General features: G+C 45.9%; 1 protein-coding gene across 1 annotated transcript in view; it reads left to right on the top strand.

Annotated features, from left to right (window-relative positions):
• Positions 1-6,989, top strand: part of MND1 (meiotic nuclear divisions 1 homolog (S. cerevisiae)) — a 114,630-nt gene extending 107,641 nt beyond the window's left edge. The window contains exon 8 of the mRNA XM_010840728.1: positions 6,479-6,989. Coding sequence (XP_010839030.1) covers positions 6,479-6,537 — 59 coding nt within the window. The 3' untranslated portion in view covers positions 6,538-6,989. The remainder of the gene's footprint in view (positions 1-6,478) is intronic.
• Positions 6,990-15,013: the final 8,024 nt, after the last annotated feature.

The raw sequence follows: 15,013 nt of genomic DNA, 5'->3' as shown, positions 1-15,013 counted from the left end.
GAATATTTGTTGACTGAGTAAATGAATGAGAGGTGGTAGGTGTTAGGTAACATTCTAGCCCTGGGTAAGCACAGCAGTCCAAAATCAGAAGTAAGGGCAGGTATGGCAAGTTGAAGTGCAGGTAGCTTGTGACCTAAGGTGAGGATGTGGTTCAAGTGGGGAAGCAGAAGTTCTGAATGAGTTTGAATTTGACTTGTACCCTTTAGGTTGTGACCACCCCAAAAGATGTACAACTGGTTTGCAAAGAATGTATCCCGTCAGAATCCTAAATAAGAATTAAATAATTAAAGGGAGAGAAGAATTTATTAATTAGTTCTCTTTTCCCTGAACTTTCCATGCTTGTCGCCCTCCGTGGGCACAATCCTGATTGTTCGGTGTCCTCCAGGAGCCCTGGCCCTTCACACCAACACAACCACACCCAGAACAAGAATATTCTTCAAGCCGCACTTTGTCTTAGGTATGCCCTTCGAGTAAAGATTCCAATTCCTCAGAACTGGAAAAGCATCAGATCACATTCCCTACACACACATAAGCCATGGTCACCACGTGCTTCAAAGTCAATACGTGCTTGAAATTACTTGGTTGAAATACTGTGCTCTGAGTCTGAACACCAGATAGACACATTTGTGTCTCAGAAGAGGGACTCTTAACCTCAGTGAATGTAACCAATGGGATGAATCTGCGCCAGTTCTGGGCAACGTTCTCCTCTCCCCACCATCAGGGTGGAAGTGAAGGAATCAGTGACTTGGTAACTGGGTTATAGTCCTGTTCTCAGCCACAGGAAGCCACTATAGATTCTGTAGGGGAAAGACATGATAAAAATGCGTCAGAGGTTTAAAAAAGATTTAGAAAGTTTGCTAGAGGAATGGCATTTGTTCTAGACCTATCGGAGGATGCTGGGAGGGTATGTCTCCAGCTGCCATCCCCACGCTTGCTGCCGTTTGGAGGACACAGGGGGCTCTGGTCAGTGTTCCTGAGGATACCGCCATGGGCTCTGAAACACATGCAGAAGACATACCGAGGCTAGGGCTCCAAAGACCAGTAAAATAAAAAAAGGGTGATCGAGTATACTTGAGGCAAACAGAGAGGAGATGGTGAAGAGCTCTGCCTCTATGGACGAGAGAGGTGCCAGCCCTCCTGAGAGAGACACCCCCAGGTGACGAGGACTGGCCCACCAGCACCAGTCATTCTGTGCGTACAAAAGCCACTGTCCATCCACCTGGCTCCACCACTCTGCTGCTCCTTGAGGGCAGGGGTGCTTGTGACAGATTTTAGGGTGTAGCTTTGTACACTACTAGGCATAGGGTGATCTCTGCTATATTTATTTTCGAAATTACAGATTTTCATCGTTTCGTCTTGAAAGGTGAATAGATGGGACCTCCCTGGCAGTCCAGTGGTTGAGAATCCACTCTTCCATGGGAGGGGGCACAGGTTCAATTCCTGGTTGGGGAACTAAGATCCCACACGCTGCATGGTGCAGCCAAAAAAAGAAAGAAAGGGCTAAGTTACTCTGTGTGAAAAGAGCACAATAGAGAAAAACAGAGAACTGGAAAATTCAGTGAGACCAGAAATGCAAACTTGGGGTGAGTAGGGGAAGGGAGGGAGTAAAGAAGTGCTGAAGTGTGACCAGGCTTCAGGGAGGACAGCCTCACAGGCTCTGCTAAGAAGGTGGACATGATCGCATAGGCAGGAGGAGCCCATTCAAAGTCTTAAAGCAGGGAAATGATCAAGTCTGTGCCTTAGAGGGATCCCTGGTGGCAACATCAAGGTGGGCATTTCAGGGAACACGCATCAGCCCTTGTGTGACGGGGGAATAGAGGGCCAGACATTAATGGGAAAAGTCGGAGCAGCCCTACAACCAGTATTAAGAGAATAGAAAGAGTTGAAAATGACATCAAGTTTCTAGTTTAGTTTGACACTGAGCCAAAAACCAAGAGACGTAATCGAAGAAGAGAAGCAGCCGGGGAAGGAGAGATTACTCACTCGATTCTGAATACTTGGAGTCTGAGGAGCCTACACATTTCCAGGGACAGCCGTGGGTTTGTGGTCAGTAGTATGATGCTCAGAAGAGAAGCTGGGCCCAGAGACACAGTCGGGGGTGGGAGTCAGAAGCATGTGCCCCGATGGGGAGCCCAGAACCTTTACTTGGAGGGAGAGAAACAGTGAGCCTGGGAAATGGAGATTCCCTGCCCCCTTTGTAAAGTTCACTGCCTTGCTCCCTGTGATACAGATACCTAAACAGCAGGACAAGTGAGTGGAAATGACACCAGCATTTTCCCCAGAGTTCTTTACCTCCTGCACTGCGACAGGTGATGTTTCTCTGGGAGCTGAGTGCTGTGTGGACTCAGTGAGGCAGGCTCTTGTGTGGAATCTGCTCACCCCTGTGCAACACGCGCAGCCCCGAAACACCTCCGCTCCAAGCCCCGCGCCAGGAGCCCGAGCAGCGAGTCAGCAGGGCTCTCATCACTAACTGTCTCGAAACGTCTGAAGACGTGGTGATGACAAGCCGTCCCAGCGGTTTCCAGGGGCGACCGAAGGAAGCGACCCCCGGCGGGATGCAGGACGTCAGGCTTGAAGGCGCAGCACAGGCCTGGGGCATGACAGTGACAAAGTCTGAGGGAACGCAGACTGCGGCAGTCACTGCTGAGTGACTTCTCAGTGAGGAAGAGGAGTAAAAGGAGGCGTTGAAGAACGGGACTTCCCAGCGGTCCAGTGGCGAAGAATCTGCCTTGCAATGCAAAGGACGCGAGTTTGATCCCTGTTGGGGAGCTAAAATCCCACATGCCTCAGAGCAACTACTGCGTCCTTGAGCCGCAACAAAAGATCCTACAGGACGCAACCAAGACCCCGCGTGCCGCAACTAAGACCAACATGGCCGAGTAAATAAATAAAATTTTAAATGTTAAAAAAAAAAAAAAGTTGAAGAATAGACAGGAAAACGGGTGCCTGCCAGACATCGGGGATGGTGAGTGAGTGAAGCAGGTGAAGAGAGTCGGTAATTAGAAACTCCTGTCATAAGATGAGTAAGTCTTGGGAATGTAACGTACAGCACTAGTGAGCAATATATTACACGTTTGAAAGTGGCTAAGAGTGGGTCTTAAAGGTCTCATCACACACGAAAAATGTGTGACGATGTGAGGCGGTGAGTGTTAGCTAAACTTACAGTGGCTAAACTTATTTCACGATGTACACACATATGAAGTCACTGTATAGTGTGCCTAAAACTGATACTGTGACGTGCTTAGTCGCTCAGTCATGTCCGCTCCTCGGTACACTATGGACTATAGCCTGGCGGACAGGAGACCATGAGATTCTCCAGGCAAAAATACTGGAGTGGGTAGCCATTTCCTTCTCCAGGGCATCCTCCCAACCTGGGAACTGAACCCTGGTCTTCTGCAGTGCAGACAGATTCTTTACCATCTGAGCCACCAGGGAAGCCCAAAACTAATACCTGTGTGCATGCCAAGTCGCTCAGTCGTGTCCAACTCTTTGAGACCCCGTGGGCTGTAGCCCGCCAGGCTCCTCTGTCCATGGGATTCTCCAGGCAAGAATACTGGAGAGGGTTGCCATGCCCTCCTCTAGGGGATCTTCCCTACCCAGGGATCGAACATGAGTCTCTTATGTCTAACCTGCTTTAGTTCATGTCAATTGTATCTCAATAAATGGAGGGAGTCAGGGGGAAGAAGTGGAAGACTAAAAACTGGAGGGAGAAATAGCTGTTGAGGAAACAAACTCAACAGTCATCCCATGAATATTATTACTTGATTAAAATAAGCCTTGACAGATAAGCACATTGAAGAGATCAGCAGAAATATCTTGCTGGGGATGCAGTCAGGGGAGGTGTTCTCCAGGATGTGGAACTTGAACTAGCCCTTTAGGCGCACGCAGAGAGAGAAGGGAAGAGATGTGGTCTCACACAGAATGGTGTGAACAAAAGAGACAAGCTTGTGAACAAACTGAAGTGATAATTGAAATGAAAGTGGCTATTTCAGCAACCTGAGATCTAACCAGTCCATCCTAAAGGAGATCAGTCCTGGGTGTTCATTGGAAGGACTGATGTTGAAGCTGAAACTCCAATACTTCGGCCACCTGATGCAAAGAGCTGACTCATTGGAAAAGACCCTGATGCTGGGAAAGATTCAGGGCAGGAGAAGGGGACAACAGAAGATGAGATGGTTGGATGGCATCACCCACTCAATGGACATGAGTTTAAGCAAGCCCTGGGAGATGGTGAAGGACAAGGAAGCCTGGTGTGCTGCAGTCCATGGGGTCACAAAGAGTCAGAGACGACTGAGCGACTGAAAAAACAACAAATTATTTTTAAATTTTATTTATTTATTTTTGACTGCGCTGGGTCCTTGTTGCTGTGAGGGCTTTCTCTAGTTGCAGCCGGCTGGGCCTCCTCTCTGGTCGTGGTGTGCAGGCTTCTCCTTGTGGGGGCTTCTCTTGCTGCAGAGCACAGGCTCCAGGGCATGCAGGCTTCCACAGTCGGCGTACGGAGCTCAGCTGACCCGTGGCATGGGAGATCCTAGTTTCCAGACCAGGGGTTGAACCTGTGTCCTCTGCATTGTTGGGCAGATTCCTAACCAGTGGACCACCAGGGAAGGTCCCCTGACCGTTTTTTAAAATGGGAAAATACAGATTTGTGGGGGGAGTTGGAAGTTTCATTTTATCACCATCTTAGGTGAAGGCGAGTCCACTTTTTGGGTTGCTTGGGATCACTCTTGGCTTCACTTTTAAAAGTCACATCCCACAAACTCTTCTTTTAAAATCTGGCATCTGACTATCTCTGAGTCCCTCCTGCTCACACCTGCTCCAAGTCAGTAAAACCTCTAAGCTAGATGGCCAGCTCAACTGGGACCTCACACGGGCTGTCTGACTCTTGCCCTCGGACAGTCTACCGTCAACATTGCGCCAGGAGGACCCCCAAAATGCCCATCAGATCAGGCCACTCTGATCTCTTTGCAAAGCAAAAGCCCTGCCAGTGGCCCAGGAGGCCAGGCTCACTCCGCCCGACTCTTCAGCCTCTGAGCTCATCTTCCAAACTTTCTCTCTCTTACCACTCTGGCCTCCCACAGGCCCCTGCCCCGGCCCTGGCCCATACTCTGCCCAAAATGCTCTTCCCCCAGATAGTTGCCAAGTTAACTCTGTTCAAATGTCATGTTTTAAAGGCCTGCGTGCCACTGCACCACCAACAATCATCTCCTCCTCCAAGTTACACAGAAGAATTTCCTCCAGCCCTTGTTACAGATGCTTCTTAAATATTCTCATCTCACAACCAGCTAGGGCAGACCTCCTTCCTTCCAACATGCTATGGTGGGACCCAGGCCAACGAGTCCAAGTGCTTACAGTCAGGGGCTTTTATAGCAAAATGCTGACCATGACATATGTTGTAACAGGGTGGGTATGCATGTGTGCTAAGTCACTTCAGTGGTGTCTGACCCTTTGGGACTCCATGGACTGTAGCCAGCCAGTCTCTTCCGTCCATGGGATTCTTAAGGCAAGAATTCTGGAGTGGGTTGCCATGCCCTCCTCCAGGGGATCTTCCCCAGTCAAGGATCGAACCCAAGTCTTTTATGTCTCCTGCATCAGCAGGCGGATTCTTTACAGCTGAGCCACCAGGGAAGCCCTGTATCAAGATGCAAAGAAATAAACATAGGAGAACATTCCTCAAGAGAGACTTCTAATATATAGACTTGTCTTGACCTAAGAAGAATCCACTTACGTTGCTACAGACTTTAAATATAGTTTTATAAACATGATTCACAACTTGATTCTCAGGAAATGTAAACACCTATTATACTTAAACAGACTTGAATCATTCTTTTCTATTATAATCTTATATATTGCCTCTCCCAAACAAACATAATTACACCTTTAAAAATTGTATAATAAGCTTCAAATTCCTTTATTTTGAGAATATACACTTCCTCCTTCAAACATTATTGTTTTCATTTCCTAAAGGTTTAAAATTAGCAAGATCAAACAAATCAGCCTAGAAATGTACAGTAAAAGCATTAATCTCAGAGAAGAAAGAAACAATAAGGCAAGGAATCACTGGACTTGAGATCTATGGGGCAGCTTCAGGCTGCAACACCAGCTTGACTCCTCCACCTTACTGTTAAAGAACTAGAGCCCTCGAGAGTGTGAGTAGGAATCACTCAGCTCACTGACCACAAGCTGGTTCTGGAAGCCAGGCCTCCCCAAGGCTGGCAGATAATGTCGTTATTATACCAGACCAACCTGAAAATCAACTGGGGTAATTATGCAGCTAGCCAGATTTCATTAGTTAGCACTAGCTGTTACGCTCGGGGAAAACCAAGCCATGCACCACGATACCACCACTCTTACACGTACAGTGAGATTTGAGAATGTGCCACGGCTGTAAAGTGTGAGAACTGATCTGGCAATTCACCCACTCGTTTGTCACAAGTATTAACTCCCTGTACCTATGTGTGTATTTATGACTATTTCTTAGGATCTAATGAGGAAGACCTGGATCAAAGAAGAGTGGGATGGGCTAGTCTTCAGGAGTGAAGACACAATGGAGACCTTGTCAGGTGAAATTATGGAGTGGAATGGTATCACCATGGTAACCAAGTTGGGACTTTGAACTTCTGAGGAGATCAGCCTGCCTGCTTATCCCCGGGGTATTCCCAATGCCAAGTTCCTAGTGACACTTACTCTCTTCTCCCAGTTCCCACCCTTCAGTCCTCAAGAGTTACAAAAATAAAGAGATGTTTTGGAGATATTTGTTCCATAATCTACAATTATTATGAACAAGAAATAAATTGATGGTAGCTCAGGGCATTCATACAGGACAGCACAGGACTGAAAATAGATGTTTATTCCTCACGTTACCATCTGGGCTAGGAGTTAATTTCCAGAGTAATTTCAGAGATTCTACAACTGTTTATATACCATTTGAAATCCTAGACCTCTACTCCCAGGAGACCATCACAGTCAGACTGTTTATGTCTCTCACCAGCTGAACGAGAGTGACTTTATTATCTTAAATGTGAACCCCCCTCCATCTTGCCCTCCTTTCTGTCAACCACCCTTCACCAAGAGATTGGAAGTGACATTAACAATCAGGGGACCTGGGAGCTTTCAGGATAAAGTCTATTTTCACTGAGATATAGAGATTTCACGGGCTTGTTCTATGTTTTCAGAAAAAAAAAAAAAAAACATATTCTGAGACTCAAATATGTTTAGCAAACTTACTTGTGCTCACTTCAAACTAAGGAAGGAAGCATGGCATATTTCTCTTTTACAACTGACTGTCCCAGGGTCTTAGGTATTTGGAATGCAGACTCTGCCCCGTTGGCAAGAATTCGGAATCAATTTACAGTGTGTGATATGATAACACATGTTCTGGATCAGTGGCAGGGGAATGTTTGGAGCAGTAATTCTGTCTGTCTCCCCATTACCAGAAAGGCTTGCTAAACTCACAGCTGGAGAAGTGTCTAAAGAGAACTAGGCTCTGTGTGTGCGCGTGTTTATAAAGGCAACACAAAACCCAGCCTCCAGGATAAATGCTAAATTAAGGCCATCAAAAATGAAATGGTATTTTCATCACAAGGATAAACTGGTATCAAGTCAAGATGACTACCTTTCTCAGCTAGAAGTCCTGCTCTATCTCTTCAGACAACTGGTAACACGTGATGGTTCACAGCAGCAGGGAGAGAAAACAGCCTTAGACCTGTGTTTACAAGAAGGAAATCAAAAGAAAGTGTTCATTTTTATAAGACACAGAAGGTGGGTGCGTTGCGGGGAGGTACAGAAGAGTCAAACAGCGGGAACTGAAACTTGATCTCTCTGAAGCGTGAAGCAGAAGCGGAGACCTGGCTGGCGAGCCAAACGGTAAGGAGACATGTAAGTGCAAGTACGCAGCGAGCAGAATGTCCCGGCCTCATGGAGCCACGTGATACGCTTAGACAAGAAAGATCAAACGTTGTTCTTTCCAACGAGGTGAGTTATTTACTCATTGTGGTCAGCAGGAAGGACAATCTGTATAACGTGTCCCTACTTTCATATTTCTCTGTTTCTGTCATCTGTAGCATTCTGTACCTGTTTCTTTACACTTTACCCTACGTACTCCTCTCCAGATTGCCCTGAATGCACGAATGATGAATGGAGCGGTCGTGCAATTAAAATACTCAGAATACAAACCTCATGGAGCCAATCATGGCTGATTTGGTGTTTTAGACTGTTTCTCTAATTCAGTTAATTCATTTAAATAGACTGGCTTAAAGATCACGAGAAATCTCTTGAAAAAGAGTCAAAGATACAAGCATACAGTTTTGCCACTACTTGTTCAAAACTAGAACTGAAAGAATTTATAAAGCCACCTATCCATGTAGGGTTAGAATTAAGAACACACCAGCTAACTTTGCAGCCTTTTTCATAGAGTGACTCCCTAGTCTCCAGAGGAGCCTTTTCCAGTTGGCACAGGGCTTCACCTGTATTGTTGTATCTAATCCTCTCGACCTGCGTCTTACCTTTTAAAGCTACCACCTGGGCTTCTTTTTCAGAGGTGATCTGAAGTGTTAGGTCTTAATAATTGAGCAACATCTTCCCAGAGCCCTGTCTTCATTACGTCAACTTCCTTTGACAGCTAGAAAGGCTGTCTTAGCCATTTCCTGTTCAGAGTCCTGCCTGCTCTAAGCCACTGACCTGCACACTGGCTTCCGGCCTCAGGGCTGCCTTTTGTTAGTCACTCACTGGAGGGGCAGAGAGAGGGCTGGCCACTGAGCCCATGCCCACTGAGGTGATCAACCGCACTCCTCACCACCTCCTCTTCTGCAGTCTTCCGATTGTTTATGACTATGACCTCCTGGGCTTCCTTGATGGCTCAGTTGGTAAAGAATCTGCCTGTAGTGCAAGACACCCCGGTTCAAGTCCTGGGTCGGGAAGATCCACTGGAGAAGGGATAGGCTACCCACTCCTTATTCTTGGACTTCTCTTGTGGCTCAGCCGGTAAAGAATCCACCTGCAATATGGGAGACCTGGGTTTGATCCCTGGGTTGGGAAGATTCCCTGGAGATGTGAAAGGCTATCCACTCCAGTATTCTGGCCTGGAGAATTCCATGGACTGTATAATCCATGGGGTCGCAGAGAGTCAGACACGACTGGGAGAATTTCACTTCACATCACGACCTCCTGAGTTTTCAGGTCTTGGTTTCTGTTTGTTTTTTAAACATTTTTTATTTATTTGGCCATGCTGGGTCTCAGCTGAGGCATATGAACTCTTAGTTGCAGCGTGTGGGATCTAGTTCCCTGACCAGCGATAGAGCCCGGGCCCCTGCATTGGGAACATGGAGTCTTACCCACTGGGCCACCAGAGAAGTCCCGTGGTTTGTGTTTAAATCCACATGCCTCGTCGTTGTTGATCCTGGCACTCACACCCTTCCAAGTGGAGTTGCATGTCCCTTCCCCTTTCACAAGCCCCAGGTTCTGCCCAAATGAAACACCATTCTCTACCCTCTCCCGGCTTTGTTGCTACAAGTCCCTTTTGCTCCAACTACATGGTGCACTTTTTTTCTTTGTAAAAATCTTTTACATATTGTCATTGTTCTGAGTAGCTTTTCACAGAATCTATCATAGTTATCTTTGCCATTTCCGAACTAGTGGATTTATTTTGGGTATTTCCAATTTGGAGCTATTTACAAGCAACATGGCCATAAATATCTTTCATTTAAAATTATTTCCCCAAAACAAACTTCCAAGAATATTACTATGTCAAATGGTAAGGTCATTTTCACAGCTCTTGTTCTGTATTCAGGTTACCCTCAAGAAGTATCTGTTTGTCCTACCCTTGGCACTGTTTAGAGTGGGCTTCTTTGAATTCCTCCCAACACTGGGTTTTCTAATAATTTGCTTTGTTGTTGTCATTGATTTAACCATCATGAAATGCCACTGGGAACTTATTTCAATTCTAAGTGAGGCTGACCTGTCAATAAAAAAATGTCAAGACTGAAATGTAGAGCAAAATAATAATTTAACGTAGAGCAAAAGTAACTTCCAAGTGGAGTGGGAGTGGGTCACGTTTTCAAATTTATCAGGCCGACTCAGAAGAATTTGCCTACACGCTGGCAGGGAGAAACTCTTGATGGCTGTTTAGCCAAAATTGCCATTACCACTCTGGTCTAGAGTCTTCTCTCCTCACCGGTGACTGCCAAAGTCTCTTAACAAATTCACCAACCTTCTACTCTCCAGGTCCTTTACCCACAGCTCTGGTTTATGGCTTAGTTGATAAAGAATCTGCCTGCAATGCAGGAGACCTAGGTTGGATTCCTGGGTTGGGAAGATCCCCTAGAGAAGGGAATGGCTACCCACTCCAGTATCTTGCCTGGAGAAACCTATGGACAGAGAAGCCTGGCGGGCTACAGTCCATGGGGTTGCAAAGAGTCGGACATGACTTAGGCATGAACCCCCACCACCACCAGTTTAAAGAGCTCACAGAGGAAATAGGGTGGGGGAAGGGTCAGGGGCACAGCCTGTTTACCGAGCTTTCTCCTGCATCTTGCGCTTCTCACCACTTTCTGAGAATCCAGATGCCTCGGAAGAGCTGCTGGCTGATGTTGGAGGCTCTCCCTCCAGCCCTTCAGCTGTAGGCGCCGCAGCCACTGTGCAAGGCTCACCCGCCGCTGTGCGTGATTCTGCCCTTGGCCTCTCGCTGCGCTGGAAGAGCTGAACCCCAGTTCGGGATGCTCCTGCTCTCACTCCAAGCTGTTGTTGGCGGCAGGCTTACTCAAGGTTGTGTTCCCTGTCTTTTATCTGCCTGCTGCTTGGTTTCTAGGGCTTGCTCTCCCGCGCTGCTGGCGGTCAGGGGATCCCTAGAATGGCCAGGTGCAGGGAACTGATTTTGTGCGCAGTAAAGACTCTCCCTGGTTGCGTGTCTGCAGTTCCTTTCCCTAGGGAGGGGTGTGGGAGCTCTGGGTTTAGCAGGATGTGGAGTCCTTGTGCACCCTGAGCGGGAACGGTTCGATAATCCAGATCAGATCTTAACGGAGACGTTCCTTTTCCAGTGGGTGGGTAGTTTTACTTTGCAGTTGAAGGAAAAATAAGGAAGTCCTATATTGGCTTGGGCACCTGGGAATTGAAACACAAGTCACAATAAAATAACTGAAGTGGGGCCCTTTCACAACCTGAGGGCACTCGGTTCACACTGGCACTAACGGTGACTGGTAGAAGCATCTTCAAGGCCATCCCCTGAGCAACTCTCCTGCTGTGATCCTACCCACGCTTCCACCTGACCTCCTTCAAGCTCCCGTTTTTTCTTAATACAGGAAATAACAACCAACCAACATGTGCCAGGCGCTCTTCTACAGGCTTATATATAGGAGCTCAGTTTTCTGCTGCAACTTACGAGGTAGACGATTATCTCCATTTTACAGGTGAGAAACTGAGGTGCAGAGAAGCAAGGTAACTGGCCTGGACTCCCCAGCTAGGACCCTGGACTCTGCTGGCTGTGGTCTTAGCCAGTGGCCCAAGCCTGGAAGTCCAGGTCTGAAGCTGCAGAAAGAAGAGTCCCCCTTATCTCAGAACCATAACATCTGGCTCCCTGCTGCTGACCTGGCAGTTTTTTATTTGAATTTGATGTGCCAAACTTAACATGATTGTAATCTGAAAGCACGCAGATTCAGGAAGCTGTGAAGCTGCTTTACTCAGTGGATTTTGGAATAGTAAGAAATGATGAATAAAAAAAAAAAAAAAAAAAAAGCAGGCTTCCTGCTCTCAAGTCATCAAGTCTGGACAGAAAATCATTCAACATTCTTTACATAACATGTAAAGGACATTAGAGGTCATATTTTATGGCTTCACTTAAAGTCAAGAAAAAAAAGCTCAGCGATCTGAAGTGCCTTGTTCAAGGTCATGAATTGCAGTTAGATTGTTTAGATGGGTAAGTCAGCTAAGTGTTGCTGAAATGCTACTATTAGGATGCTATCTAGTTAAGGAACTCATGGCATTAGTTCGGGGAGTTCCTATAGCAACGTAGGTTCATACGGCTTATTTCATATCCTATATCAAGATTACCTCACATAGACAGATCCATTTTCAACACTAAGCATGCCATTCTTTCTGGAACCATGACACATTCAACATCCAGAAATTGGTTGCACAGTATCAACATCCTCTCAAAGACAATTGTTAGTCTTCTTAGTGCCATTATGGCCTTTAATCAGTGTTTCCAATTCCCGTGTGCTTTGCATACATTTCTAATGATTACCATTCCTTCACTTCCCATTCACATGAGGATAGAGGTGGTTTTTCTCTGATGGTGAAAAATGTGGTTTCCAAATCAGCCTAGGTTTGCACCTTATTGCTTTGTGACCTTGGGCTAGTTGAGTTGAGTTGAGTTCAGTCACTCAGTTCACCCCACGGACTGCAGCACGCCAGGCCTCCCTGTCCATCACCAACTACCGGAGTTTGCTCAAACTCATGTCCATCGAGTCAGTGATGCCATCCAACCATCTCATCCTCTGTCGTCCCCTTCTCCTCCTGCCTTCAATCTTTCCCAGCATCAGGGTCTTTTCCAACGAGTCAGTTCTTTGTTAGTTCCCCCTCGCCTATCTGTGCCTCAATTTTTCCATCTGTAAAATAGGGACAACAATAGTACCTATACCCCACAGGGTTGATGGCAGGATTAAGTGACTTAGTACAAGCAACACTTTTAGGATAGGGCTTAGCATAAGCACCGTATGAAGGTCATCGTTATTTCTAGAAGAGGAAGCTGAATTATAATGGAATCACTTCAGACTGTTAAATGGAGCTGAAAAAGTACTATTTCTGCTTCCCAGATGAAGGCTGGGCCTTGTTTTATTACAGCTTAAGTCAGACCTTAAAAAAATAGTTTTTCCAAGATCATCTTCTAAGAAATTGACTCAATTTACAGAATTGGAATTCTTTTTTTTTTTTTAATTTTACAATATTGTATTGGTTTTGCCATACATCAACATGAATCCGCCATGGGTGTACACGTGTTCCCCATCCTGAACCCCCCTTCCCCCTCCCTCCCCATACCATCCCTCTGGGTCATCCCAGTGCACCAGCCCCAAGCATCCTATATCCTGCATCGAACCTGGACTGGCGATTCATTTCATATATGATATTATACATGTCTCAATGCCATTCTACCAAATTGTCCCACCCTCTCCCTCTCCCACAGAGTCCAAAAGATTGTTCTATACATCTGTGTCTCTTTTGCTGTCTCGCATACAGAGTTATCATTACCATCTTTCTAAATTCCATATATATGCGTTAGTATACTGTATTGGTGTTTTTCTTTCTGGCTTACTTCACTCTGTATAATAGGCTCAAGTTTCATCCACCTCATTAGAACTGATTCAAATGTATTCTTTTTAATGGCTGAGTAATACTCCATTGTGTATATGTACCACAGTTTTCTTATCCATTCATCTGCTGATGGACATCTAGGTTGCTTCCATGTCCTGGCTATTGTAAACAGTGTTGCGATGAAACTATAAGCAAGGTGAAAAGACAGCCTTCAGAATGGGAGAAAATAATAGCAAATGAAGCAACTGACAAAGAACTAATTTCAAAAATATACAAGCAACTCCTGTAGCTCAATGCCAGAAAAATAAACGACCCAATCAAAAAATGGGCCAAAGAACTAAACAGACATTTCTCTTGAGCAAGGTGAGGGAGGAGAGTGAAAGAGTTGGCTTGAGGCTCAGCGTTCGGAAAATGAAGATCATGGCATCTGGTCCCATCACTTCATGGGAAGTGGGTGGGGAAACAGTGGAAACAGTGTCAGACTTTGTTTTTTGGGGCTCCGGGATCGCTGTGGATGGTGGTTGCAGCCATGAAATTAAAAGACACTTGCTCCCTGCAGGAGGAGTTTTGGCCAACCTAGATAGCGTGTTGAAGAGCACAGACATTGCTTTGCCAGCAAAGGTCCGTCTGGTCAAGGCTATGGTTTTTCCAGTAGTCATGTGTGGATGTGGGAGTTGGACTGTGAAGAGACCTGGGTGCTGAAGAGTTGATGCTTTTGAACTGTGGGGCTGGAGAAGACTCTTGAGAGTCCCTTGGACTGCGGGGAGATCCAGCCAGTCCATTCTAGAGGAGACCAGCCCTGGGTGTTCTTTGGAAGGAATGATGCTGAAGCTGAAGCTCCGGTACTTTGGCGACCTCATGCGAAGAGTTGACTCATTGGAAAGGACTCTGATGCTGGGAGGGATTGAGGGGAGGGGGAGAAGGGGATGACGGGGGGTGGGGTGGATGGATGGCGTCGCTGACTCGATGGACGTGAGTCTGAGTGAATTCCGGTAGCTGGTGATGGACGGGGAGGCCTGGCGTGCTGCAGTTCATGGGGTTGCAAAGAGTCGGACACGACTGAGTGACTGAACTGAACTGAGCCAATAATACCGAAAGAACATGGATTTATTTACTGTACATGTCTTTGAATAAATAATACTGTTATCCTTAAAAAAAATAAAAATAAAAAATAAACAGACATTTCTCCAAAGAAGACATACAGATGGCTAACAAACACATGAAAAGATGTTCAACATCACTTATTGTCAGAGAAATGAAAATCAAAACCACAATAAGGTACCATTTCACGCCAGTCAGAATGGCTGCTATCCAAAAGTCTACAAGCAATAAATGCTGGTGAGGGTGTGGAGAAAAGGGAACCCTCTTACACTGTTGGTGGGAATGCAAACTAGTACAGCCACTATGGAGAACAGTGTGGAGATTCCTTAAGAAACTGGAAATAGAACTGCCATACGACCCAGCAATGCCACTACTGAGAATTGGAATTCTTGCCAACCTTTTAAATGAAATCTCTATCTTTTCCAATAACAAATAAGAAAGGAAGAGAAAAATAAATTCTATTCTTTGTTCTACATTTTGAGTTCCCAAGTAGAACATTTTAATAGCATGTATAAACAAATAAGTTAACGCAGTCACTATTTTAGAGGTTTACACAAATAACCTTCTCAAATAGACTGTAAGCTAGTATGTACAAAGGTCAGTAAAGGGACAA

This window comes from Bison bison, unplaced genomic scaffold (genome assembly GCF_000754665.1).
Source record: "Bison bison bison isolate TAMUID 2011002044 unplaced genomic scaffold, Bison_UMD1.0 scf7180017864146, whole genome shotgun sequence".
Classification (NCBI taxonomy): domain Eukaryota; kingdom Metazoa; phylum Chordata; class Mammalia; order Artiodactyla; family Bovidae; genus Bison; species Bison bison.
Note: the sequence above shows the minus strand (reverse complement) of the source record. Positions and strands in the feature narration are given on the sequence as shown.